General features: G+C 47.8%; 1 protein-coding gene across 4 annotated transcripts; it reads right to left on the reverse strand.

Annotated features, from left to right (window-relative positions):
• Positions 1-16067: 16067 nt before the first annotated feature.
• On the reverse strand, positions 16068-20964 carry Pja1 (praja ring finger ubiquitin ligase 1). 4 transcript variants are annotated; one of them, XM_021188281.1, is made up of 3 exons: positions 20849-20964; positions 18466-18657; positions 16453-17925 (listed from the first exon to the last, which is right to left on the reverse strand). In XM_021188281.1, the coding sequence occupies exons 2-3, from the start codon at positions 18642-18644 to the stop codon at positions 16905-16907; spliced, it is 1200 nt and encodes a 399-aa protein (XP_021043940.1). In that variant the 5' UTR covers positions 18645-18657; positions 20849-20964; the 3' UTR covers positions 16453-16904. The 4 variants fall into 4 exon arrangements, with proteins under 4 accessions (XP_021043939.1, XP_021043938.1, XP_021043940.1 ...); XM_029534430.1 differs by having other exon boundaries at positions 18466-18943; positions 20849-20953; XM_021188280.1 differs by having other exon boundaries at positions 16068-18657.
• Positions 20965-26621: the final 5657 nt, after the last annotated feature.

Here is a 26621-nt window from a genome sequence, read left to right on the forward strand (position 1 = left end):
CTCTTCTCTTCTCTTCTCTTCTCTTCTCTCTCTCTCTCTCTCTCTCTCTCTCTCTCTCTCTCTCTCTCTCTCCTCCCCCTCCCTCCCTCTCTCTCCAGCACAGCTCAAATCTGCCTCCTTGGATTTGTGCTGTGTCCTCTGCGCCTCCGCTGTCCAACCACAGCTCCCTATGAGAGAATTTCTCTCCGTGTCCTCCTGCCCCAGCCAGCTCCAAGCATGTACAATCAATCCATAGTGGGCAGTGTGTCTCAATGGTAAGCACCTGGGCAAAGGCAACTAGGCTATTAGCTAGGCTGTTCCCATGGCACCAAGAGTTTCCTCCATCCTCTCCCTTCTGCCCTCTTGGTCAAGTTTGCTCTTATGACCCAGTCTGGCCTGATAGAGGGAGCACACACTGTAGCCTGAAGTAGACCTCAGGCTATCTGTGGATACTCTCTGGGTTCCAAGGAAGCGGGGAGGGACACACACAGACAGAGAGAGAGAGACAGACACAGAGTCCATATAAGCTCCACGACATAGACATGTTTGTTCATGGTATATGCACACATACACTGTTCACAGAAGCATCCGGTAGACTACCAGCCTGAGATAGGTCTGATGGGCACAGCACCATAATCCAGTTACCCCAGAGACTAACATAGGAGGACCAAACTTTCAAAACCTTCCTGGGCTCCAGAGAGTTCACTCCCGGTCCAGCCAATGCAGTGAGACCCATGTCTCGAAATGTTAAGAAAAATGTAAGAAAAAGAAAACTGGGGATATAGTTCAGTGGCAGAGGGCTGGCCCAACATGTGTGAAACCCTAGGTTTAATACCCACGATCAAATCAAATCAAATGACTACGTCTAGATGGCCTATTGGCTGCTCACAGATCTTGCCTCCAAAGAGTCTGAAAAATCCTGACTGCTGTTAGTGAACCCCAGTGCCGGCAAGGTCAAGTTAAGGAACACGTTGGGGAGCGAAATAGCCTCTCCCCTCTCTCTTCTCTCTCTCTGTGACTGTGTGTGTGGGTGCCCACGCACACGTGCACATAGACACACACACAGAGACACAGGCACACATCTTCATTCCTCCCTCCCCCTCTCCTCCGCATCTCTCTTTCTCCTTGCAGTAAATTCTAAACAGATGGGCCAGTCATCTCTCCCACTTCTGAAGTTGAGAGGGAATATTAGCCATGGGGGAACCAGAAATCACTCTCAGACTAGACCATCCCAGTCTCTCTGAGCCTCCTTAGCCGGGGTCTCTTGCTTCACTGGATTGATTGGATATTAAAAAAAATATTTCCTTAGTCTTTTTGTTCTGTTGTGACTATTGACACTTGTGCTTTCCTCCTTACGAGGCCACAAACACAGTGGAGGCAGGGGAGGGGGGCAGGGCACACTCTCTAGGACCCTGCTAACTGAAGGGCCAGACCCAGACTGAAACCTCTTTCTGCTGGGGAAGAAAAGCAAAGTCCTGGGCATGACTGGGCATACAAATGGAGTGGTGTGATGCCTGCTTATACCAGCGCTCTGAGGCTGGCTACAGCAGACACAGAGCTGGCAGCTCTCCGAGCCCTCAAGTGCTGCTTCTGGCTTTGTGCTTTGCAGCAAAAGCCGAGGTTCGTTATTGGAGCTATAGACAAGAGGGATTTCTATGTCTCCATGTGATTTTTCCCTCTCGGTGCCAGGGCCCACAATCCCTATGCATAGGCAGGAGTGGGACAAGGCCCGTGACATCCAGGGATGTTTCTAGAAAGAGGAGAAGAGGTTCGACAGGCCTAGGCTGCCTACGTTCCTGAGCCTTCAGCCTCATGTCCACAGCTGTGGCCACAGATTCAAGTCCTGAGGAGGACTCTGACCTCAGCTGTGGCCTCACCTGGAACCCCTGGACCTGCATTGGGTGTGAACACCACCTGCAACTGATTTTACAACAACTTGTTTCTTAGCCGTGGCCTCCCCACCCCCCAATAGCTAGTGTGCCAAGTTACTAGTTCTCTAAGCTATAAGCCTGCACCCCATCCTAGGACTATAGGAAGAGACGTAGGGTGGAAAACCAGGGCTTGCTTTCCAACAAGTATTAATCATGAAGGCAATGAACAATGACCATCTTTGGAGGCCTCAGTCTGTGACAAGCATGGTTGTGGGAGCTTTGCCTGTTCCCTTGGCCGGTATTCCCATGTCGCAGGTAAGAAACCTGAGGCACAAAGAGGCTACCTGACTTGTCCAGTGTCATAGCGAGGGCAAGCACAGGGCAGGGCACAGCCCACTGCAACACCATGTCCTTTTATGTCTACCATGACAGCCTTGCAGCACCTTCTGCCCACTAGTCCCAATTCTCCCAGGCTTGAAACTAGGTCTCCAAACCAAGACCGGCTGGCCATCGGAGGTTCTTTTCCTTCAGGAGGTTCTTAGTTTTTGTTTGAGACAGGGTTTCTCAGTGTAGCCCGTCTGTTCTGGAACTTGCTCTCTAGATTCAGAAATCCACTTGCTTGCCTCTGACCCCCTCCTCCGGAGTACTGGAATTAATGGTATGCACCACCATGGCCAGCTGTGTCAGAGCTTCATCCTCGAACCCTCACTAGCCTGCAATCCACGCAGCTGTCTGAAGCTGTTTGCGGGTGCTTCGGTGTCCGGCCCTAATTCTGCTTCTCACTATGTGCTTGCCCCTGGCCCCGTGGCTACCCTGTTAGTGCTTTAAAGCTGGGAACATTGTTAACTCCTGCTGGAGATGGAGCACAGTGACACACGAGAGAACTAGAACTTTTTTAACAAGTAAAATGAACTTTACTATTTTGGCCCACTTATCCGAATTATGATGATGTGGGTATGTTACCATTGTAAAGGGGTGTGAGCACCACCTGCAACTGAATTCACAGCAAACAACCTTAAGCTGAGGTTTGTGGCAGCTGCCTGTAATCCCAGCATTAGGAAGAGTTAAGGTAGGAAGATGCTAAATTTGAGGCCAGCCTGGGCTACAAAGTGAGACCCTGACACACACCCCCTTTATTTCTGGTCCTGTATTTGGTGGTATGCACGTGACTTAAGAACACAGAAATCATCAGGGGACCAGTATAGAACTTACTAATGAGACATGCCACACTCTTTTTTTTTTTTTGCTTTTGGGTTTCTCTGTGTAGCCCTGGCTGTCCTGGAACTCACTCTGTAGACCAGGCTGGCCTCGAACTCAGAAATCCACCTGCCTCTGCCTCCCGAGTGCTGGGATTAAAGGTATGCGACAACCCTGCCACCCACCCACTCCAGTCTCTGCTCACACCCTTGACACCCAGTTATCGGAGAAGTCCGAATAAGAGGCACCATGAGCACTGGGAAGACTACGTCTCCAGTAAATTGTGGTCTCTGCTACCTCTTGTGGAGTGATCCCTAGTCAGATGGAATGCCCTCCTTACTCATGACGAGTGGGCGCTGGGACTTGACCTCAGACTGTCATAAGCAGACACCAAAATCTGTGCAAAGACTCAGGTCACATATTTCACAGATGAGTTAAGTAGCAACCAGCCTGGAGGTGTACCAGGCCTATCTAGACGTGCTGTTGCTGGATTTCTGTCGTCACCCATGCACGTCCGCCTCCATGTTCTGTAGATCCCAGAACAAGCAAATGGGGTTTGGATATAGGCTTGACGTTTTAGAGGTTAGAAGCACCTGGAAAAAGAGGTTTCTTGCATCTGCTTTGACAAACTACATACAGCTTGGTAACTTGTTTAAATGTTTAATTCCTTTATCAACTTTTTATTTATTGTGTATGTGTAAGGATGTCTGTGCACGTGTGTGTGATGGTATTTACCCATATAGAAACCAGAGGAAGTTGTTGGGGATCCTGTTCTATCACTTCCTGCCTTTTCCCTTTTCCTTTTCTCTTTCACTGAACTGAGAGCTGGGCTGTTGACCAGCAAGCTCCAGCAAGCCTCCTATGTCTGTCCATCCAATAGTGCTGTGGCTACCCACATGCTGGAGTCTTGAGTACAGGTTCTTATGCTTTAAGGAGCAAGTTCTCTCCTCTCTCTCTCTCTCTCTCTCTCTCTCTCTATATATATATATATATATATATATATATATATATATATTCTTCTCTCATATATACAGCAAGCTCTTTTACCCACTGTGACATCTCTCCTACCTCACTCTTGGGAATTCTATACTCAACTGTGACCACTAAGTCCTTATCTCCAAGCCTAGCTCAAAGCCAGTGGCTTAGTTTGAACTCTTTTTGCATTAGGTGATTTTTTTTTTTTTTACTGTTTTCTAAGCCAGAGATCTGAAGAGATATCATTTTAAAGTGATATGGGCTAGTTATAATTCACCTGGAGCAATGGAACCAAAAGTAGAGATCTTTTCTGGTTTTCTGTTTTGCTTTGTTTCAGAGGCAGATTTTTCGATATTATAGGTCAGGCTGGCTCCTCCTGGAGAAGGGGGGTCAGGTCAGGCTCATGATCCTCCTGCCCCTGCCTTCCAAATGCTAGGACTGTAGGTTCAGACCACCACACCCCAAGCTAGGTATATTGCTTCTAGTTCACGAGATGAAATCAAATGTCCTCAGTAATCGCAGACCGTATTTATACAGGTAGGATGGGCCAGAGTATGTTTCATAGAGGTAACATCTTTGTTAATGTGTATGAAGACACGGACACATGGACATTTAAACTGGGCATATTGGCAGGAACCTATAATCCTACCTTTGGGAAGGCTGAGAAAGGAGGATCATAGGTTCAATACCAGCCAGCCTGGGGTAAATAGCAAGACCCTGTCTCAAAAGAAAGTAGGCCATTTTGCTTGGTTGGACATTGGCCCTGAGGATGGTTTCAAGAGTGGTCTCAGATCCCGGATCTGTGATAGACTATGCAGAAAGTATCATCCCTGCTGGGGGCTTCCATGTGTCCTCTATAAGGCCCCACTCGCACACCCTCTCTAGTGCCGCAATGCTAGTGAGGAGGGCTTTGAAGACTTTAAGGGCTTGAGTCCATGTGAAGTGTCATCCAGCCTACCCCACCACCCTAGGGAAACAATGTCAATGCGACCACAGAAAATGCCTGTCCTCTGGCTAGTCTCTGCCATGGACCCTAAGTGTCAATGGAGGCACAAAACAAAAAGGTCTACTCTGCTCCATGGGACTCTGACACTCTCTCTCTCTCTCTCTCTCTCTCTCTCTCTCTCTCTCTCTCTCTGTATACATATACACATATATGCCTAGATGTATGTATGTGTGCTATCCTGGTGCCTATGCAGGCCAGAAGAGGGAATTAAATTCCCTGGAACTAGAGTTCCAAGAAGTTGAGTCACGATGTGGATACTGAGAAATGAACCCTGGTCCTCTGCAAGAGGTCCACCACTCCCAGCTCCTCAACTGAAGTCTTCAACAAAACTCCTAAGAAACATATAATCTCTGTAGCATTCATGGCTTGGAGACGTAAGAACTCTTAGTATCTTTATTTTACTGATAAGGACTTGATGCCCAGAGAGGGTAAGCCATTTAACCAAAGCCACACAGTAAGTGACTGAGCTAGTTTCTGAATTCCAAGCTCCTGGACAACAAAGTCACACCCCTCCCCTGACCCAGACCCCAGGACAACTGTGAATAATAACAGGATCTGGTAGTACTGTCTAGCCCCTGATCTGTCCTTCTGTCTATTAACTCATGTAAGACTCACTGTAACCCTAGGAGATAGCATTATTATCTTCCTTGTATAGAAGAAAACTCACCCAAAGCTACAAAGTTGCTAAGGGGCAGAGCGAGGACATGCAGCTGGCCGTCTGCCTTGAGAACCTTTATCCATTTCCCTGGGTGTAGTTTAGGCCATTTTGGGTCAAGGCCTGTTACCCCAGTGACAGCTTAAAGGAGACATATTCTCAGAGCTGACTGTTTACAGGCAGCAGGAAGCCACCCCAAGGCCCTCACAGGCGGAATCCAGCATGTCTTCCTCCCCTAGGAGTGCTCACCTTTTTTTTTAAAGGCTTTTTAAAAATGCCTGGCCAAGCAGAAGCAAACTGGATGGGACAGAGGCAAGGTGGAGGAGTGCAAAGAATGGCCTTCTGGTCTTCAGAAAACCTGAGTTGCCTTTGGAAACACACTTCGTGACCTTGGGCAACTCACAATGTTCTCTCGGTGTCAGCGTCCCACGGCTAAAGGCAGTTGGGAGAAGTAAATGAAATGGCTATATAGAAAAGTGAATTATATACTCTAAAGTGCTCTTCAAGGCTCGTTTTAATTGTTCCCTGTTCTATAGGGCTAAGTTCTTCTGCCCAGGCTGGGCAGAAGCGGTGTCTAGGAAAAGGCTTTAGAAATGCTAATGCCATGCTTGAGTGACAGGCTTGGACAATGGAGGAGGGCTCTGTGAATGGGGCAGCCCAGGCCTGGGAGCTGGGCTCCCCACGTGGGAGCTGAATGGGGGAGGGTGTGGGCTGGAAGACACACCAGATCTGGCTGACTGGAAGGATTTGGGGCTGTCAGCAATGGCAAAAGGCGAGAGGGCTACCTGCTTGCTAGTGGTTGGGGTGGGGTTCCCCAGAGAGAGGGGGATGTTAGATGAAGGAGCCCTGGGCTTGGAGACAGAAGGTACAGACTAGCCGACCTGGAGCTTCAGAGGAAAACAGTGGGAGGGCTGTGACAGAAGCCCTGGGAACCTGGCTGTCTTGGGAGTGGAAAAAGACCAGGAGTACTGAGATGGGTAACTCTGGGCTGTGGACTCTGCTGTGGAGATAGTAAAGGCGAGATAGTGGCTAGGTTCTAGACACAGCTGATTTCTAGATGCAACTGGGTCCTGAAAGAGTGAGCTGACCTGGGAATCGGCCACCCAGGGCCAGGAGGCAGTACAGGCAGTGTGCTTGTGTGCGGGAGGGGGCAAGAAAGGGGGTGGCTTTGGCTCTGTCTTCTTCCCCCCTATTCAGCCCATCTCTCTCCCCTTCCTCTTCCCTGGGCTTTCTCCGGTACTTTCCCCTCCCCCTTCACCATGAAGGCTGTTTTTGTTCCTCCTCAGGGCCTAGCCCCCCGAGGTGTGCAAACAGGAAGGACCTCTCCCCGGGCAGTGAGTAAGGAGGGAAAAATGAGGTGTTGAAAAGATGACAAGTCGCCCTGTCAGAGCTCACCTTGGCAGGGAGCAGGCGGCAGAGGCCGGCGGGTGGTGGGGGGGAGGTCTGCCCTGGAAGACAGCCTACATGTGCCCAGAGCCAGGCGAGCGGATCCACAACAAGCAGGCACTGTGTATGCGTTTGTTTGGTTTAGAATAGTCCACCCTCCTCTTCCCACCATCAAAGATCCCTTCCCTTCCTTCCCAGTGGGAAGAGTAAGGCCAAGGGGCCAGAGGCTTCGTGTGAGATGGAAGGGGAGGGGACAGATGGGAAGGGGCTGGGCAGGAGGCCCACCTCCCTCCTCTAAACCTGCTATCCCACAGCCTCCTCCTGGCTTATCCTGCATCAAAGACTCCACAAACTCATCATGAACTGACTTCATCAAGGCCTCTCTCCACAGCCCTGCATGCTGTCCCTCCTGTGGGCTTCCCATTTAGTAAATGACCTCATCATCTAGTCACCCAATCCAAGGCTGCCTCCCATCCCTGATGGTTTCCTTTCCCAGCCTCTTCAGTTTGCTTTCAAACCTGTCCCATTTCTACCTTTTCATAGCCAGCACCCTATTGTAACTTTCTCTCCTTCCTTCCTTCCCTCCCTTCCTTCCTTCCATCCTTCCTTCCTTCACCCACCCACTCATTCAACCACTGTTCATTCAACACCCGTCACATCCACCCCGCCAGCTCACACTTTCCCTGGAGGAGCCTGAGCATATTGGCTTCAAGCAGCGACTTGCTTTTGGATGACTGTTGTTTACTGTTTGAAGGATTGCAGCGTGGATGGACAGCTTTGAACCTATGGACATCCTCTTGCCTCCTATGGCTTCTCAAATCCTGGCCTCCTCCTCGGCATGTGCTACAGCGTGTAGCTAGCTCAGTGGTTCTGCAGCCGGCCTGCCTGGACTTGGATTTCCACTTTACCCCTCTCATCTGCGTCCCTGGGGTCTTGGGCTGTTATGCATTTAATCTTCCTAGGCCTCAGTTTTCTCCGGTGGAGAGTGGGGACACCTGAGCTCCAAACTCAGGATTGAGTATGTTGATTTGTAAAGTGAGAGGCGCCCAGGGTTCTATTAGTATTGTTGTTTAACAATATGCCCTGTGTGACAGGGCAGGACAATAAGCTGCCTTATTGATACCCAGAGACAAGCCTGCCTGGGAGACAGAGGCTTGCAGCTGGAGACTGGCTGCCGCTGTTTATAATCATCTTGTCATAAAAGCTAGCAGGAGCGGTCATGATTAAAGGTGCATTGTCCGGAGGATTCCTGCCTGGCCTGGTCGCTTCCTACTGGGTGACCTTAAGAAGGCCGTTCCCTTCTGACTCAGTTTCCTAAGCAAACGTTTCCCTCTTTTCCTCAGTTTCCTTAACACATTTGGGAAGCCTATTATGTTGTCAGGCATATCTGTTAAAGTACATGGGAACTGCTTCCTAAAAGCAGAGCCCTTTTAATTTAATTTGTTTCTCGGGTGAGGACGGGAAGGCCCTGAGAGGTTAAGGTGTCTGCCGAACGTCACAGAGCGAGTGAAGTGGAGCTAGCTGGGACTTCACCTCACCTCTCTTGCAGAGCCACTTTCTAGAGGAGCTGCCGGGGGTGGGGTGGGGAGGGCGGGTGGTGGGAATGCAAGGTATGATATCCAAGTGCTAGGCACTCGGCCAGCCCACCCAGGGAGGACCATCTCTTGGCTCTGGGCTCCAGGCACTGAGCAGGCCTTGAGGCAGTACCAAAAGACAGGCCAGATTCTCTTGGTCAGGAGCAGGCTGAAGCCTGGGCTGGTGGCCAAGGGGACTCAAACCCCCGAGACTGCTTGAGAGCAGAGACTAAGTCACTTCAGGATTCCTCAGAGCCTCAAAAGGGAAGTCCTCAATAAATACAGGAAGGAAGCAGCCTTATGGAGGCTCTCCTATAGCTGTCAGTGCTCCAGGTTCCCAAGCCCTCCTCCCAGATATTCCAGATGTCATTGTGCCTGTTTTCCTGATGAGGGAGTTGAGGCTCAGCACATAGATGGAAGCATGCATATAGCTGGGAGAAAAAAAAACAACCAAAACCAAACAACAACAACAACAACAACAAAAAACAAAAACAAACAAACCCCCTCCCACCCATCCGGGCAGAGCTGCAAGTTACCCGTGTGTGACCCCAGGCTTCACCTCAGCCACCTCATGGCAGCCAATGAACTAGCTCCACAGCTGCAGAAGCAGCCTTGGGCGGAGCTGAAGGGTCATCAGATTTGCATATGTGGTCAGAGCCCTTCCCTGACAACTCAGACAAAGCTGACCAAGTCCTAGCTTCAGCTGGCTTAAAAGCCTGGGGAGAGTTAGCATGTCCCCTGGGGAACGGAGACCAGCAGGGGTTTCTGACTTACCCCCGTCCCCAGGGAGACCTCAGGCCAGCTACTTTCAGCCTGGAGGCCTTGAGCCTTTCTTCTCCTGGTGCCTGGCTGGAAGTGAGAAACTGATGTGGCAGCCATGTCTAATCAGGCAGGGGCCCCAAGAGACAGAGGCTCCTTCATCTCAGCCTGAGGAGGGGTCAGTCTGGGGCTCTGGGAGGAGCCTGAGGAGACACAGAGCCCATGCAGCCTGGGTCCAGCCCACATTCCTCAGCTGGCCTTGGTGTAGTGAGCATGCTCAATGTTCAACCAGAAGCTAAGCCCTGCACCAAGGAACTTTAGCTGCCATCTGTGCCTGCAGACTCTGGTGAGTGAGTAGAGGGGCTCAGGCAACAGTCAATTCCACAGGGGGAAAAATACTCTTGCCTCTTCATCCTCCTCCTCCCACCCCCCCACCTTGTCATACCGCTCCCCCCCCCCCCAGGAACATTGGATTCTTGATATTTTGCCTCGGATCAGGCTCAGCCTCCCTGGATTGGCCTTTCGAGATCATGATGAAGTGTGTGGTCTTTCTACATAGCAGGTGATCGTTTCTTTTCTCCTGAGACTTGGGCTTCTACAGGCCCAGAGGGAAGAACTAGGAGAAAGGCTTAAGTGCTTGCCTATGCATTGTGTCAGTGCACTCACCTCTCCCTGTAGGATCCTCGCGTCCTATTTTGTAAAGCAGCAAGCCATGGCTGAGTTGCCCTGTGCCTTGCTTAGGACTCACAGCTGACCACCACTGAAACTGTTCCAGGCTCAGGTCAACTAGGCCACAGAACTGGAAGCAGAACTCCTGGCAAGTCCTTCAAAGAAGCGGGATAACCACTGGTGGCTGGTTCTGCTTCCCTAAGGAGAGTCGTGCCTTGGGAAGGTGAGTCAGAATTCCAACAGTTTTCCATTAAACAAACCAAAAAGCAAAGCAAAAACCACCTTTCTTCCCCATTCATGTGGGGGTTGAGGAGTACTTAGGAAATGCCCCCCACCCCAAACACAAAGACAATTAGAATGACCTAATTCCACCACTGCGAATCAGCCTCTGCTAGCTCAATGCTAGGTTTCCTGGTACACCTGCTGTGGACATACACAAGGTCTGTTTGACAGCCCGAGATCCTGGTGGCCCTGCGCTAGGCCAGCTCTCGCCTTCCAGCCTGTACCTTGTATCTTTATGAGATTAGGTCTGCTGGGTATCATTTCCACCTAGGAGGGGGGAATATGCCAACACTTGTGATGTTCTGGGGTGTTGGCCTTGTGGCTGACCGTGCTTCCCTCTTCCCCTATCTCCTGACCTTCACTCTCTATCACATTATTGGGGAATCAACTAAGACTGTTTCTTTTCCAAGATGCAGGGGCCACAAATGCAGACCCAGCCTATACTATGACTCCGGGTCTTCGTTCATTCAGTTCTCTTTGCTCAGGGTGTACACTTTTAGTCCCAGCACTCCAGAGGCAGATGCAAGGGGGAAATCTCAGTGAGTTTGATGCCAGCTTGGCCTACATAGCGAGTTCCAAGCCAGGTACAGCCTACTTACTGAGATTCTGTCTCAAAACAAACAAACAGATGAAACAAACCAACACCACCAACAACAAAAATGAAAAGCAAGCAAGCAAACAAACAAACCCAGAGCCCAAAGCAAATCAAATTGTAAAAATTTCCCCAGAGCATACAGTAGGCACAGCTCAGTAGTTCAAGGTTTGTTTTCTGTGCCTTAGGCCCGCAGCACTACAGACTATAGGAGCCACTGAGATGGCTCAGCAGGAAAAAAAGGAGCCTGCCTCAAAGCCCAACAAGCGGAGTATGGTCCCTGAGTATCCATACGGTGGGAGAGAAAACAGACCATCCGACTTCCACCCATGTGCCATGTCACGTGCCTGCCCACACAGAGACACAGATGTACACACAACAGTCAAAATGTAATAAACTTTCTATAAAGAAAAGAAGGAAGGGTGGGAGGGGGGAGAAAGGGGAAGAGAAAGAAGGATAGCCAAGCATGTGGTGAAAAGTAAGGACCCTCGCTGCTAACCTCGTTCCCTGCTTCTGGTTCTCGATCTTTCCAGTGGTACTCTAACAGCTAGCTAAGCCCTGATACACATATGTCTTTTCATGAAATAGGATTATTTGTAGACTGGCCGGCCGCCCTGCCCCTGGCTTTTATAACCTGCAGACTTCTGGAGACTGATACAAATGTCTGGAGGGTCTCCCTGGAACTGGATACAGGCTGTCCAGTAAAGCCTCTAATGGCTGTGTCATCATTTATTTAACTAGGCCCCCAGTGATGGACATTTAAACACTTGTTCATCGTGCAACTACAAACAAGGCAACAATAAATATCCTTGTGCAAACAAACTGTGCTCTTGCCTGTGTAGGCTAAATTCCCACTAATATGATTGCTGGGCCAGTGTGTGCTGATCTGAAGTGTTAATACATCACATTGAAGTACCTTTCAAACAAATACAACCAAATGACAACAATGAGAGCCCTAAAAGGACCCATCCTGCTCTCCTTCTGTCCTTTCCTTACTTGGTTGGTCCTCCTCACATTTGAGCAGTAGCCTCACATTTGCAATCTGGGAGCACCTCTAGGAGCACCAGCCCTCCTTCCCAGCTTGGCTCCCAGCCTTTGCCTCCATTTCCCAGGACATCACTGCCCTGTCTTGAGCCAATCTCCCACTGTACAGTACAAGTTCTTTGAGAAAAGGAGTAAGCTTCCTTTATCTCTTGCAGGCCCATGCTGAACACACCACAGGCAGACAGAAGCCCAATAACCTATAGAACAAAACAAAACTGAGCATGGTGACACTTTCCTGTAATCCCAGCCCTCCGGAGACTGAGGCAGGAGGACTGAGACAGGAGGACTGCAGTGAGTTTGGGCTTAGCCTGGGCTGAAGAGTGAGAACCCGTATCAAAGCGCTGGAGGGACACAACAGCAACCCAAAACTCGGTGTGCTGTGCACCAGCTTGTCTGCCAAACAGGCACATAGGCCGATTGATTGGGCAGGCCTTTCTGGGGGCTGCCCTGCTCCTTGAAGACTGGCTGCCTGTGTCAGTGCCCCAGGCTCTGCTCTTCTGTGAGCAGATGCTAGCTCCTTGTCCCCAGCTCTTCAGAAGAGTGCCCTTTGGTACCCAGGTCTCGTTCCTCCTTTTCCTGTTACCGCAAGCAAGGTGTCCTCTTGTTCCTTGCTCCCGAGCTGGGTTTGGCGTATGTAGCTGGTAGGTCATAGGAAGACTGGCAACACATAACCCCTGAGACAACCTGAAGCACATGTACCAGATGTAGCTGGAGCTAGCTCAGGCTCTCCCACAGACCTCCAGCTGCTCACCGGCTCCTAGCTGCTCTGAGGATAGGCCTGCTGGGGTTAAGACATCCTTGCTGCCCCTCCCCCAGCATTCTTCTGCTTTGGCTGCAGAATGTCATTGACTTCAGGCCAGTCAGCCTTGCCACTCTCCTGGAATTAACAGAAGGGGCCAGGAAAAAAAAATCACTGTATAGAAGGCTTGGGGCTGTGGGGTCCAAAGAACCTCTTGTGATAGTGAAGTGTGGAAACAGGAAAAAGGAATGGGGGGTGAGGGTGGGGGGGTACACTTGGAGCTCACAATGTGCCATTCAGCAGCTACAAATGCTCTGGCATTTGCAAAGGTGGCTCAGGGACCCCACACCCAGTTTATTCCATGCAAGGATAGTCCAAGGTGAGGGCATGTTGGGCAAGTGCTATGCTATTTGCATGTGAGGCTCAGGCTCCAAGGCCAGAGGAGGGCCTGCTGAAGCTGGTGGGAGCATGAAGCCAAGGGTATGTTCTTGAGAGTCTGATTGGGAGGGGTCACATGGCTCCTATTGGGCTCTTGTTGTGTGTGCGTGTGCACACACACACACACACACACACACACACACACACACTGACCCACTCCCCCTACCCACCCATACTTGCACCATATTTACCTTGGGAGAGGATTGTAGTCACCCTTCCAGCAAGTGTTGCTGAATACTTTGGTTGAGCACCACATGCCAGGGCTATGGAAAAGATTCAAACAGCTCTTAACCCCAACAACTTCCACAGCTGAGTTGTTTGCTTGCTGTGCGAGCTTATGCTCCGAGTTTGATCCCCTGGGACCCATACGACATGGAAAGAACTGACACAACACTGTCCTCTGATCTCCATGTGTTTGGCACCCATGCACCCCCAACACACATATCATACAATGGAACTAAGTTGGACCAGAACATTTTTTCCAGAGGTTGGTACATGGGCTTCCTAACGGATAAGTAGGATTGGGGCAGGTATAAGGACATCTCAGGACAGTAGTCCCTAAACACAAAGGTGCAGGGGGTTTGCAGAGGACTAAAAACTGAGCGGCGCCTTTGAAAAAGAAAGGGGCTTTATGACTGTCCAAGCTTGGTGCCAGCTGGGAGTACCACTTCTGGAATGTAGTATGTTCTCACGCAAGACACAGTGGCTTGTGCTGCAAGCTAGTGACCAAAATTTGGGGCTATTTATCCCATAGCTGGAGACCATTAAGTGTGGTAGGCGGGACTTTCAATGAACACAGCAAATAACCTCTCAAAAATGACTGTTTTTGCCAGGCACGGTGGTGTGAACCTGGCATCCCAGAGCTTGGGGCTGGGGCTGGGGCTGGGGCAGAGGCAGGAGGTTCATCAAAACTTTGAGACCTAGTTGGGCTAGTGAGTTCCAGGCCAGCCAGGGTTACAAAGCGAGAACATGTCTCAAAAAAAAAAAATTTTTTTTTTGGCCGTCTAGAGGCCCATGAGGCCTATTGTTCTAGAACTATAGCTCCAGGTGACAATAATGAACCTCCTATAATTGACAAGGAACACAGCCACACAAGTGGGCCTAGGGCGTCAACAGGTGTGCCATTTGGGGCTTTTTGTTACAAATAACAGAAAGCAACTTGACATCAAAAGGTTGTATTGGAGGGAGAGGCTTCTCGGAGGAGTCATCACGGAGGCTGGGAATCTAAAATGGAGGAACGTAAGGACAGGCAGACACAGACGCAGCCTGCCAGTAGTCAGCAAGGGCCGCTCCACATCACTGTGGTCCCAAGCTGTCACTGCTGCTTGTACCATTACCATCACAGCAAATGCTTCTGGACTCCAGGGTCCTCCCACATCCCCCTCCAGACTTCAAGGCCTGGGGCACAGTGGTGCGACGGCTTTGCCTGGGACCCTCCCAGGTGAGGCCCAAGCTGTTCAGAGCCCTAGAGGCACAGGTCTGCACCCAGACTGCAGTACGTTTCTCCAGCCATTAGGGGCCCTCCAGGAGCACTGGACAGTCCAATATCTCCTTTCCCTTTCATTCTGTGGAAATGGGAAGTGTGGGTCACGGAAATGCCAGGGGAACGGGAAGATGATCAAGTACTCAAGGGTGCTCCGAAAATTCTTTTGTGTGCATGGCAGACCACCAGAACCCACCAGAAGAGCCCTATGGGCCCAGAAAGAATACAGAAATGCTGATGGGGAGTGAAGCTGGGCAGTTGCAGCTACAAGGGCGGTGGCTTCTCTATGTGCTTCTGCGTGTGAAGTGGGAGAGGACCTCTGTAACTCTCCAATTTTATTCAAGGGTGATCTTGTGCCATAAGCTGGATATGTGGTCATTGAGTTTTTAGACATTTTTCATGTCTAGCTTGGATTTAAATTTTATTAGGTTTATTACTTTATGTAATGTCTGAACCTATACGTGTGCACCACATGTGTGCTTGGTGCCTAAGATCATAAGAGGGCATTGGATCCTCTGGAACTGGAGTTATAGATGATTTTGAACTATCATGTAAGTACTATGAATCAAAACTGGGCAGGCAGCAAGTGCTCTTAGCCTCTGAACCTTCTCACTGGCCCCCTGGTTTGGCTTTCAAAGGTTTTACATTGAGCCTCTACATACTATTCTATGCCATGCTTTTCTTTCTTCCTTACTAACATGTCTTGGGCATCTTTCCCTATCAGCACTTGGTAAAATTTACAACTGATAGGCAGACCTTTAATTCCATATTACCGGACTCTCAAATTGGGTGCAGTTGACTTGCTATTAGCAAACTGCTCTCTAAAGCTGCTAGTTCTCATGTACATCAGTTGCTTATGCCTTCTCATTCTTTGGAGCTGAAACTAGGTTATGACCAGGAAGACAAACTCTTGCTTTCTATAGAGCAGCATAAGTTTCTCTGGTGTGTTCATTGACCTCTCACTGAATCCCAATGAGGTTGAAGACTTAACAATGACCAGGCTTTCTGAATGACGAGTCTGCAGTCACTCAGAACAGCAATTTGGCATGATCCACTTGAAGATGTGAAAAAGTCAACTTGTAAAATGATAATTCCACCAACTATGTCCATTTTAGGAACAAACCCAGTCACTTGTACACACACACACACACACACACACACACACACACACACACACAAACTTGTATACACGTGTCCAGAGATGTAGACAAAGAGTAAACACTGTTTTCTGGTTAGTGCATACCTCTGGATGAATGCAGTTACAGAGGAAGTCACCTGGGTGGGAGTTTTATGGATTTGAAGCAACTCCGCAAACTGTTAAAAGTTTGCCCTGTGCAGGTGGGCAGTCTGCTGTCCTGCCGCACTACGCTCGCACATCCCTACTTGTGCCACCGAGTTAAGATGTGTAAGTGCAGTCAGACCTTTATTTATTTACTTATTTTTATTTTTCACCCATTCTGACAGTTTCTGTTTTCTCAAAGGTGATTTGTACTTGCTCACCCGTACACTTTGGATTCTTTTTTTTAACCATTGTTTCTCTGTGTTTTTTTTTTTTTTTAAATTTCCAACTCTTTGTTTTTTCTCTCTTTAGTCAACCGTTTCTGTACAGCAAGCAATTATACACCTTATTCCTATTAAAGATGGGTTTTTTTTGGTGTTCTGATGAACATTTCTAGTGAAAACTAGTTTTCTACAGGTGAGAACACTGAAACACAATACTTTTGTTGCAAATGCAAGGGATCAATTTGGAATTACCTGGTATCACGATTTCAGACAAAATCCAAATGATGCCATTGTTCTGTGTCAAAGCAAAAGAAGAACTTTAATAAGCTTTTACACCACTGCAAATACAGGAACATTAACCCATGACATGCAACAAAAGTAATTTTGTCTTTCCGACATATTTAACAGACAGGTAGCCCTGACGGCAACAGGTAAGAGAGACGCAGTCTACAGAACAAGTGGGATTTGTTTCAACTTTCAGGTTAGAAAATGTATGTTCTTACTGCAATCTCAAGCAGCAGTTAGAAGTTTTCCTTTCCCCCTTTCTACCTTCTAAACGAGAGGATGGTTTTTTTTTAAATGTAATTGTACACAATCATTTTCACATGGAAATAATCACAAGGAATCAACAACTTTAGTCTAATTGACTGACTGATTTCATTGCCACTGGTAAATTTTGAACAAGGGCTCCTGTAGTATTGTGGGTTTCGGACAGGGAGTGTAACCAGGCCGGCTGTGATGAGCCTTGGCTTTTAGAGCGGGGGAGGGAACATGCAGCGGCACACTGGGCAGGTGCCAGACTTCTGAAGCCAGATGGACACGCAAGGCTTGTGGAAATAGTGGTGGCATGGTAGCTCAGTTGCCACTTCCCCCTTCACATATTCGCTGCAGCAGATAGGACAGCACATTTCCTGGCCCACTGCACCATGATCTTCGGTGACCAGAATCTCAGGAAGCGCATCAATGCTCTCCTTGCTTGCTGGTGGGTTGGCCACTTCGACATCAACGGCCAGAGACTCCAAGTGTGCCAGGGCCGTCTCCATCGCCTGGGCCAGACGCTCTTCCAGAGCCATGTAGGTGAGGAACTGAGGATCCACGTAGGAGATGGCTTCGGCCACTCCCAAGCCATCTGCAAACCCATCAAACAGGCTCCAGTCCACTTCAAGGTCTTCGCTTACGCTGGAGTCATCTTCCAGGTTGTTGTTTCCGTCCAGCATGAACATCCCGGGCTGTATGAGCTCATGGGTAGACTCATTATCACCCTCGCTGCTGCTTTCATTCTCATTGTAGCGGAGCCAAGGGATTTCTCCTTCTTCCAGAGAGGCCTGCTCTTCCTCCTGAAGAGATGGGTCTTGTACTTCTTCAGGATAGCCACTGCCATTGCTGCCAGCAGTGGCGAGGCTCCCAGCTCCGGCTTGCTGAGGTTCCAGTTCTTCCTTTCCTGGCAGAGGCTCCCAGCTTTCTCCACTGGAGGACTGGGGTTGCTCTCGGCTTCGGTACTTCCGGCGCAGGGCAGCCATCCACTCTTTGTCGCTGTCAGAATCTTCCTCGTAGTATCGGTAGTAATCATCAGTGTACGCCCAGACGTCAGGGTCTGCCATGGTTCGCCGCCGTCTTGGCACTTTGTCGGCCTTCGCTTGTTCACTCCTGCCATCCTGGTCTTCAGCATACCTTGGCTCTGCTGAGCTGCTGGCAGCCTCACCTCGGCCTCTTCTGGCTAGGCCCTCGGCATGAGCTTCCTCAGCATCGGCAGCATCCCTCCACCTGGAAGTACTGTGTGGTACATCATCATCATCATCAGTATCAAAAAACACTTTTGGTTTCATGCAGTTTGGAGTCGCCACATTCCGGACTTTGGGTCTCACCACCGGTTCCTCAGCACTCTCTGGGGTGTTTTCCCCACCACCACAAATACTCACAGGAGCCCTGCTAGGACGAGCTGGTAAATTCTGCCTCTCCCTCTCCAAGCTGTTGTTACCCTTTGCAGCTGCCCTGCCTTCAGCAGAAGAAATCTGAGAGGCCGAGGAGCCATTCTGCTTAGAGAGCTCAGCTCTGCGAGCAGAGCACCTCGCTGCAGGGGGTGATTCTACCTTGCCACGCTCCTCTTTCCCATCATGGTTAGCACTAGTAAAGCGGGAAGACCTTGCCCCCTTCTCGGGATCATCCTTAAACTTGCCAGTTTTCCCTCTCACTGGCAGTCGATCAACAGGCCCAGCCCCCTCCTCCTCACTATCACGAGCCACTAAAGTGTCAATGTGTCCATAAGCCAATCCTCTTCGGCTCCCTGAGGCCCTGTACTCTCTTGGAGGATACCTGGGATAATCCTCATTCTCAACAGCCAGGCTGGCTCCCGAACCCTCGTTGTCATCCCAGCGACGACGTGTGCTGGCAAATGGTGACCGGCTCCTCTTGCTTTGATTGGCAGTTGATCTGTGCATTGGGACTTCGGCTGTTGTCCTTCTCTGGTTGGCAATCCTTTCCTGCTGGCTCATGGATGGCCTGAAACTGACAGAAGCATGCCTCCTTCCATAACTCCTGCCTGTACCTGACTGATACCCTCCTGCTGGTCTGGGCTGAACAGGCTTGCTAGGTCCCTGACCCATGGCTCTGACTCAGAACTTCCAACAGAGCTTGGATGCAGGTGTAAGGGCTCTTGCTCCCAGTTCAGAACTACAGAACAAGGAAGTCTATTTTTCCTTCAGGAGGCAGGTAACAGACTGATAGGGACCCTTTAAAATTAGTTTCACTGTCTTCTAAGGCCTGAGGTAGCATTCCAGTGACTGGTGTGGACCTGGAACACATGTTTAATGTTTGCAAAATGATTACAAGGCTGGGTTCACAAGAAAACCAGAGAGTGGAGCATAAGACAGTGTAGTAGAGGGGTGGGGGTGGAACAAGAGGTGACTGAATACTTAGAAGGTAGGTGTGCCATGGAATTATGGGAAGAGTAGAGCCAGCTGGGAGGATTTTGTGTGTGTGGGGGGGGTCATTTTCTGAGAATTTCATCTACTGGGGAATAATACAATTTAGGATGGAATTGAAAATATAGTTCACTGTGTATGCGTGAGTGCCAGTGTTTGTCAGGAGACGGGTGACTAGGGGGCCAGCAACCCTGCAATGCAGGGATGTCTGTAGGGGTGGGTACATGTGAGTGTAAAAGTCACAGGAGTGGGCGGGGTGGCTTTAGAGAGAGGAAGGCTGTAAGAAAGGGGAGGGTCACTGCTCCCATTAAGTGCAGCAGCTGCAACTATAGAGGGAAGCCTGCATTTATGTGCGTTAGCACGGTCCAGGAAGTGCGAGGGGACCAGTAAGGAGCAGAGGAAAGAGTCACTCCAGAAAGGAGCCAACAATGGACAGAAGCAAGCACTGAGGATGTGTATGTGTGTGACACTGGAACACAGGCCAGCAACCAAAGAATGTTGGCATACGTTAATATAGCAAGCAGAAAAAGGGGTTAGTGTCCCTGGAGGATTTCTGTGGGAAGGTGCAGTGTGGAACAGAGAAAGGGAGAAAGGGACACTGGAGACGTGTGTAAGGCAGCTTCCTGTGTGTACACATACACATGGCAAGCGATACAAAGAGGAAGATGGCTTTACATGTGTGTGGAGCTAGCAGACAGACAAGGGAGGCCATTTCTGAGACAGGGAGGGAGGGAGAGAAAAGGAGAAAGAGGGACAGAGAGGGGGAGGGAGGGGAGGGAGGGAGGGAGGGAGGGAGGGAGGGAGGGAGATGGGAGAGGATCAAGAGAGGGGACAGAGGGAGGGGGAGAGAGGGGGAAGAGAGGGAGGGGGAGAGAGGAAGGGGGAGAGGGAGGAGGCTTTCGAAGGAGCAGGTCAGAGCAGGAGGATGGGGAAGATTCTAGAGGTATGCCAGTCAGAGCAGGAGGAGGGGTAGAGGTATTCGGGTCAGAGCAGAAGAGAGAAGATTCTAGAGGTAAGAGGTAGGTGGAGGGGAGAGAAGGAACTAGAAGGTGTGTGAGAGGGTGTGTGCTTGCCTGTTGGCGCATGCGCAGAGGCGGAGCTCCCTGGAACCTTGAGGATGCAGGGACAGGGACCAGACTGCAAAGGAGGTTTCTGTGTGTGTGTATGTGTGTGTGTGTGCGCGCGCGCGTGCCCGTGTAAATGCGTATGCGCACGCGCGTGCGTGCGACACAGAGGAGGGGGTGCAATGTCATAATAAGAGACAGGAATACGTTATCAGCTCAAAGGGCAAACGCAAATCAATGTGGCAGGGCAAAAGAAAGAAAAGGGCATGTAGAAAACCCGGTTTACCCTTAGAAAATTGTTTATCTTCTAATAATTTTTTTCTTGGGCACATATCTGTACCTAAAATCTTAGCCATGTGTCATTCGACAAAACAGCAGTAAAATGGGAGAAGAAAGGCCATAGAGCGCTCTGCAAAGAGGCCAAGAGCACTGTGAGGAGAGACAGGTAGGAGTGGCAGTGGGCCGCGACCACCAGTTCCCTCTTAAACAGCCATGAAGGCCATTCGGCCTGGGGCCCACGCGGCAGGGGCTGGGCAGCTAGGGATGCAGTCCCCGAGGAGGCCATAGGCCTCGGCGTGTGGTCAAGTCCCCTCTGCCCCACCCCGCTCCCGAGACGAACCCGCAAAGGGGGTCACTGGAATTCTGCCCGCGCCCACCCAGCAGCACTCGCCCACCAGCCCGGGCTACTGCCCCAGGCCGCTTCTTACTCACCTTTCTGGCCAGTCGCGCGCTCGGAGCTGCAGAGCTGTCGGACCTCCGGACGCCACCACCACTGCTGCTGCTCCGGGTCTCGGCTCCTCCCCCGCTAAAGAGCACTAGGGCAGGCGGGGACTGCGGCGGCGGAAGTGGTTGTGACGTCAGCGCGCGTCCGCCCCCTTGATGTGGCGGGGGCGGCTGCTGCCCTCTGTGAATTGGGGTGGGCTCAAAAGCGTCATTTCGTTCGAAACGCTGTGATTTTTCAGGGGAACAACAAAAAAAAAAAGCAGCGAGAACTGTAACCGCATTAACAAATGTTAAACATTTGCCACCTTCCCTTCCGTTTTTTTTTTTTTTTAAATAAAATGAAATCCGAAGATTCTGATTAATTCTAACGTGAAAGCTAATTACCTTACTATATCACATCCTGTGTTACATGCTATGGTTTGTCTGGGGATATAAAATCTGAAGCGGATCTTCAGGGTTACAGTAGAAACGCCACATTTTAAAAACCTGGTGTTTGAGGCAAACAGAAGGTGTTTACAGTGAAACCTGGTGCTGTTCCTCACAAAACCAGGCTTGTCTATGCAAGAGATGATCGTTCATTACAGGCAGCACCGGTTCATATGTTGTGAATTGCACCACATTTTTAAAATATCGTGGTGGAGCAGGCCTTTAATCCCAGCATTAGGGAGGCAGAGGCAGAAAAACCTCTTGAACTCGAGGCCAGCCTGGTCTAAAGAGTGAGTTCCAGGACAGCCAGGGCTACAAATAAAAACTGTCTTGAAAATCAATCAATCAATCAATCAATCAATCGAACCAAAAAGGTCACAGATGAGCTTTTCTTGAACGCTTTAAATTGCCCTGATACTTAGAAAACTCAATGGAGAGTTTCTGCATTCCCAGCAGAAGCAAAGATTTGCTCAAACAGGAAATACAGAGTGTAGTAGAACAAAAATGCTCAAGGGTGACAATAAAAATAGCATGGGCAATTTCTATTACAAGAATACTATGGAAACCTAAGGGGGAAAATATCGAACAAGGGGACAAGAAACAAGGAGAGGGTGGGCAAGAACAAAGAGTAGAGAAACCAAACCGAAGCCAATCCCCACGTGGCAGTGTGTACTATGAACTACTAGCTACATAAAACCAAATTCAGCCTACATGTTGGCTCACGTCTTTGATCCCAGCTCTGCAGAGGCAGAGAGGCAGAGAGGCAGAGAGGCAGAGAGGCAGAGAGGCAGAGAGGCAGAGAGGCAGAGAGGCAGAGAGGCAGAGAGGCAGAGAGGNGGCAGAGAGGCAGAGAGGCAGAGAGGCAGAGAGGCAGAGAGGCAGAGAGGCAGAGAGGCAGAGAGGCAGAGAGGCAGAGGCAGGAGGACTTCTGGTTTGTTTTTGTTCATTTGTTTATTTGTTTTGTATGCTTCTGTTTGTTTTTATGGTCAGCCTGCTCTACATAGAGGCTTCCAGGATAGCCAGGGTTACAAAGAGGGAGACTTTGTCTCAAGAAGGAAAAAAAAGCATTATTTTTTTTTCCTTTGTTGAAGTGGAGGGGGTTTGTTGTATGTATTGTCAAACAAGCTCTCATGGAGCTCAGGCTTACCTGGCAATTTCTAGGTTGCTTGCACATTCAAATTACAATACTAATTTACAAGTAAATAAGTCAAAGTAAAAAGTGCTAAAGAGAATCCAATAATCAATTCAGAAACCAAAAGAGGTAGAATAATCATAAAATGTGTGGGTCAAACGATGGAATTTCAAAACATATGAAGCCGTCAGGAAGTAGTATAGTAGTGGTGGTGCTATAGACATATTAAATGGACTTCTAAATGAGGAAAGACACGGGGAGACTGAACAATGGTTAATAAGCTGGAGCTAACACATATGCATTTTTCTACTCAGGAGGATTCAGGGTTTTGGTATATATATATATATATATATATATATATATATATATATATAGAGAGAGAGAGAGAGAGAGAGAGATGTATATATAATACCTATTGGAATTCATCCGTCACACAGAGCAACTTTTGCTTTCGTTCAAACTTCAGAACCTCTACTTCTAAAACAAGAAAATTACAGCAGAAGCTTGGCCTTACCCAGTTCACCTTAACGTCCCCCCTTAAACAAGTAGCATTTGGAAGCTTGTCTTTTGCTGTGCACACTACATTAGTGTTTGTTCTGTTTTAAATTAGGGAAAGCACATCTTAAAATTTTATGAAATATTATCTTTGGAAATTTGGCAATATTGATGCCCACAGTTCTGAGTCATGTATTTTAACTATTGAATGCTATTGTGTCAAATATCTAACATGAGATGACTAGAATAATTTATGGTAAGGAATTTCATTGCACTAATTATGCAATTTATGTCTCTTTCCCTACTAATGGATTTGGATCATTTCTGTCTACTGAGATTATGAGAAGTCAGTGAACATCTTAGTATATGGCTTCTTATGTCCTTCTCCAGGGTATTTTTCAACTCGACCTATGGTGTTTTGAAAGTTTACTTTTCTTGGCCTTCCTGGAAGATGAGTCTGACTTCCCCCAGTGGGCTACCCTTGGCAAAAACTGCTTCTGCCTTTAATAGATGCCTGTTTATTCTGGTAAGCTGGTCCTAGTGTCAACATATTTAACCTATGCTCTGATGGGGAAAGGGATTGGAAAAATTGCTCTGCAAATGTGTACACACATTTAAGTGGGATTTCTTGGGGGAAAAAAATAAATGTAGTAGTTATCTGGGTATGGTGGTGCACGCTTTTAATCCCAGCACTCAGGAGACATAGGCAGCTAGATCTTTATGAGCTCCAAGCTAACCAGGGCTACATAGAGATCCTGTCTCAAACAAACAAACAAACAAAAAAATGTAGCAGTAATTTACAGATGAATAACAAATTGTCCCAAACACATAGTGCTTAAAACAACAAACATTTATTATGGCAGAGTGTTTGTGAGCAGAGAATCCAGACATGGTTTAGTCACGGTGCATCGGGCTTGAGTACATGAAGAGGTACTCAAACACACTCAGCTGTGGTTGCGGGCTCATTTGAAGGTTCAGCTGTGGTGGGGGCTCCACATGACAACATGTATGTTGTCAGGCTTCAGAAAGTCTATGTCCAAGCTAACATGTGTTGACTGGCACATTGTTATTCTTGTCATGTGGATCTGTTCACAGACTTCTTAGTCTCCTTACAATATGGCAGCTGGTGTGCTGGTGCTGGTGATGTGTGTGTATGTGTGTCTTAGAAAGAGAGGAGAGAGAGAGAGAGAGAGAGAGAGAGAGAGAGAGAGAGAGAGAGAGAGAGAGAGAGAGAGAGAGAGAGAGAGAGAGAGAGAGAACAAAGATAGGACGTAATCTCTTTTTATAACTTATTCTCTGGAGCAGCATCTCATCAGTTTTGCTGTCTCCCATTTAATAAAAAGCAAGCCACAGAATCTGTCCCTTTCACGTATCAGTCTGTAGCCACAGTTGTTCATAGTTTCCCACTGATATCTGCTATTGATATACTATTATCAATAGTGATACTTCTTTCATTCCTGATACATGTGATTTTGTTTATTTTCTTATTGCCAGGCTTAGTAGCCATGTGGATATTTCTGAAGACTCGAGTTTAGGCTTGTTTTTTTTTTTCTGTTTATATGTATCCAATCTCATTGATTCATGTTCTACTTCTTATTATATGTTTTCTTCTGCTTACTTTGGATTTAAATTGTTATTTTTCTAGTTTCCTACCATATGGACCTAGATGACTGACATTAGATCTTTCTTACGTTCTAATATGTGCATTCAATGCTACAAATTTCCCTCTAAACACTGTTTTTGCTGCAACCTATACGTTTCAGTAAATTGTACTTTTTAAAATTTTTTGTTTTTCCTAAAATACCTTTTGCAGTGCTGAGGAGTGAACCCTTGCCTGCTGAAAAAATGCTCTGCCACTGAGCCACACATCCCCACCCCTCAATCTTTTCTTATGTTGAAACTTCTCCTTTGACCCATATGTTATTTAGAAGTTTATTGTTTAATCTCCAAATATTTGGGGATTTTCCAGCTATCGTTCTGTTATTGATTGCTAATTTAATTTCACTGTGGTCTGAAAGCATACTTTGTATGATGTCTATTCTTTTAAATTTGTTACGGCATGTTTTATGGCCCAAGATGTGGTCTATCTTGGTGAATGTTCCACATGAGTTTGGAAAGAATGTGTATTCTGTTTTGTTGGATGGAGTAGTCTATAAATGTCAATTAGATACAGTTGATTGATGGTGCTATTCAGTTCAACTATATTCTTACTGATTTTCTGGCTGGATCTGTCAATTATTGATAGAAAGGCATAATAGTGGATTCATCTAGTTTTCCTCACTGTCCTATAACTTTTTGCCTCATGTATTTTGAAACTGTGTGGTTAGGCAAATATATATTATGGAATTTTATCTTCCAGAAGACTGAATTCTTTTTATCATTATTCCTCAATTTATCCCCAATAATTTTATTTGTTCTGAAATTTGCTATGCCTTAAATTAACACAGCTACTCTGGCTGCCTTTTGATGGGTATTAGCATGCATATATCTTTCTCTGTCTATTTGCTCTTTAAAAGATTTATTTTTATTATTTTAAGTGTGTGTGTGTGTGTGTGTGTGTGTGTGTGTGTCTGTCCGTGTGTAAGTATTTTCACATGAGGGTATGTGCCCTCAGTGGCCAGACTGATTGGATTTCCCAGAGCAGGAGTAACAGGCAGTTGTAAGCCATCTGACAATGCGGCTGGGTATTGAATTCCAGTCCTTTGGTAGAGCAGCTGAGACATCTCTCCAACTCCCTCCATCTATCCTGCATGTTTATCCTTAAAATACAAAGCATTCTGGCAATGAGTTGCTGGGTCATGTTATTGTTTTTTCCTAGTTGGTTGGTTGGTTGGTTGGTTGGTTGGTCTTACAAGGCTAAGGATCAAATTAGGCCTTTGCATATGCTAGGCAGGAACTCTATCACAGGCCTATGTCCTCAGTCATGGGCCTTGTGATTTATTTAGCCCATTCTCCTAGTGTCTATTAATAAGTACATTTAGGCCCCATTCAAATGATAATTGATATACTGTAGTTATCCCCATATCTACCTTATTTGTGACTGTTTCTTATTCATTGCTATTGCTGTTTCCTTCTTTTGAGGGGAAAGCAGTTGTTTTGTTTTGTTTTTATGGTTTCACTGTAAAGCCCAGTCTGGCTTTGAACTTGTCATCCTCCTGCCTCAGCTCCCTGAGTGCTAGGATTACAGGTGAGTTCCATGCCACTATATTTTGTCCCATGTTCCATTTGGACATTTTTGTTTGGGTTTGGACTCCCACTCTTTGCTTGTCTTCTCTGATGTCAAACTTTGTATGATGTCATTGTTTCCCTCTCAGCATATTAATTGTACTTACTTTAGAGTTTCAGCTTACATTTACTTACATCAACTCAAGCCCACTTTCTAATAAAAGTGTAGCACTGCATGAATGGTTCAGGGACCCTAGAGCAGAATATTTCAATTCCCTCGCCCCTATGCCTTAGAAGGATCTTATCATCTATTTCTGTATCGTTCAATATTATTACTACTATTTTTGAATGAACTGCCATTTATTATATCAGTTATGAGTAAGAAAATTAAACTATATTATGTATACATTCATTTTCTCAAATCTTCCCCTTTTCTTTATGTAAATCCAAGTCTCTAACCCTATCTACTTTTTTCTCATTCTGAAGAACTTGTTTCTACCATCTCTTGCAACTCAGCTAATGGAGGTGACAACCTAACACTTT

The sequence above is a fragment of the Mus pahari genome, chromosome X (assembly GCF_900095145.1).
Source record: "Mus pahari chromosome X, PAHARI_EIJ_v1.1, whole genome shotgun sequence".
Lineage (NCBI taxonomy): Eukaryota > Metazoa > Chordata > Mammalia > Rodentia > Muridae > Mus > Mus pahari.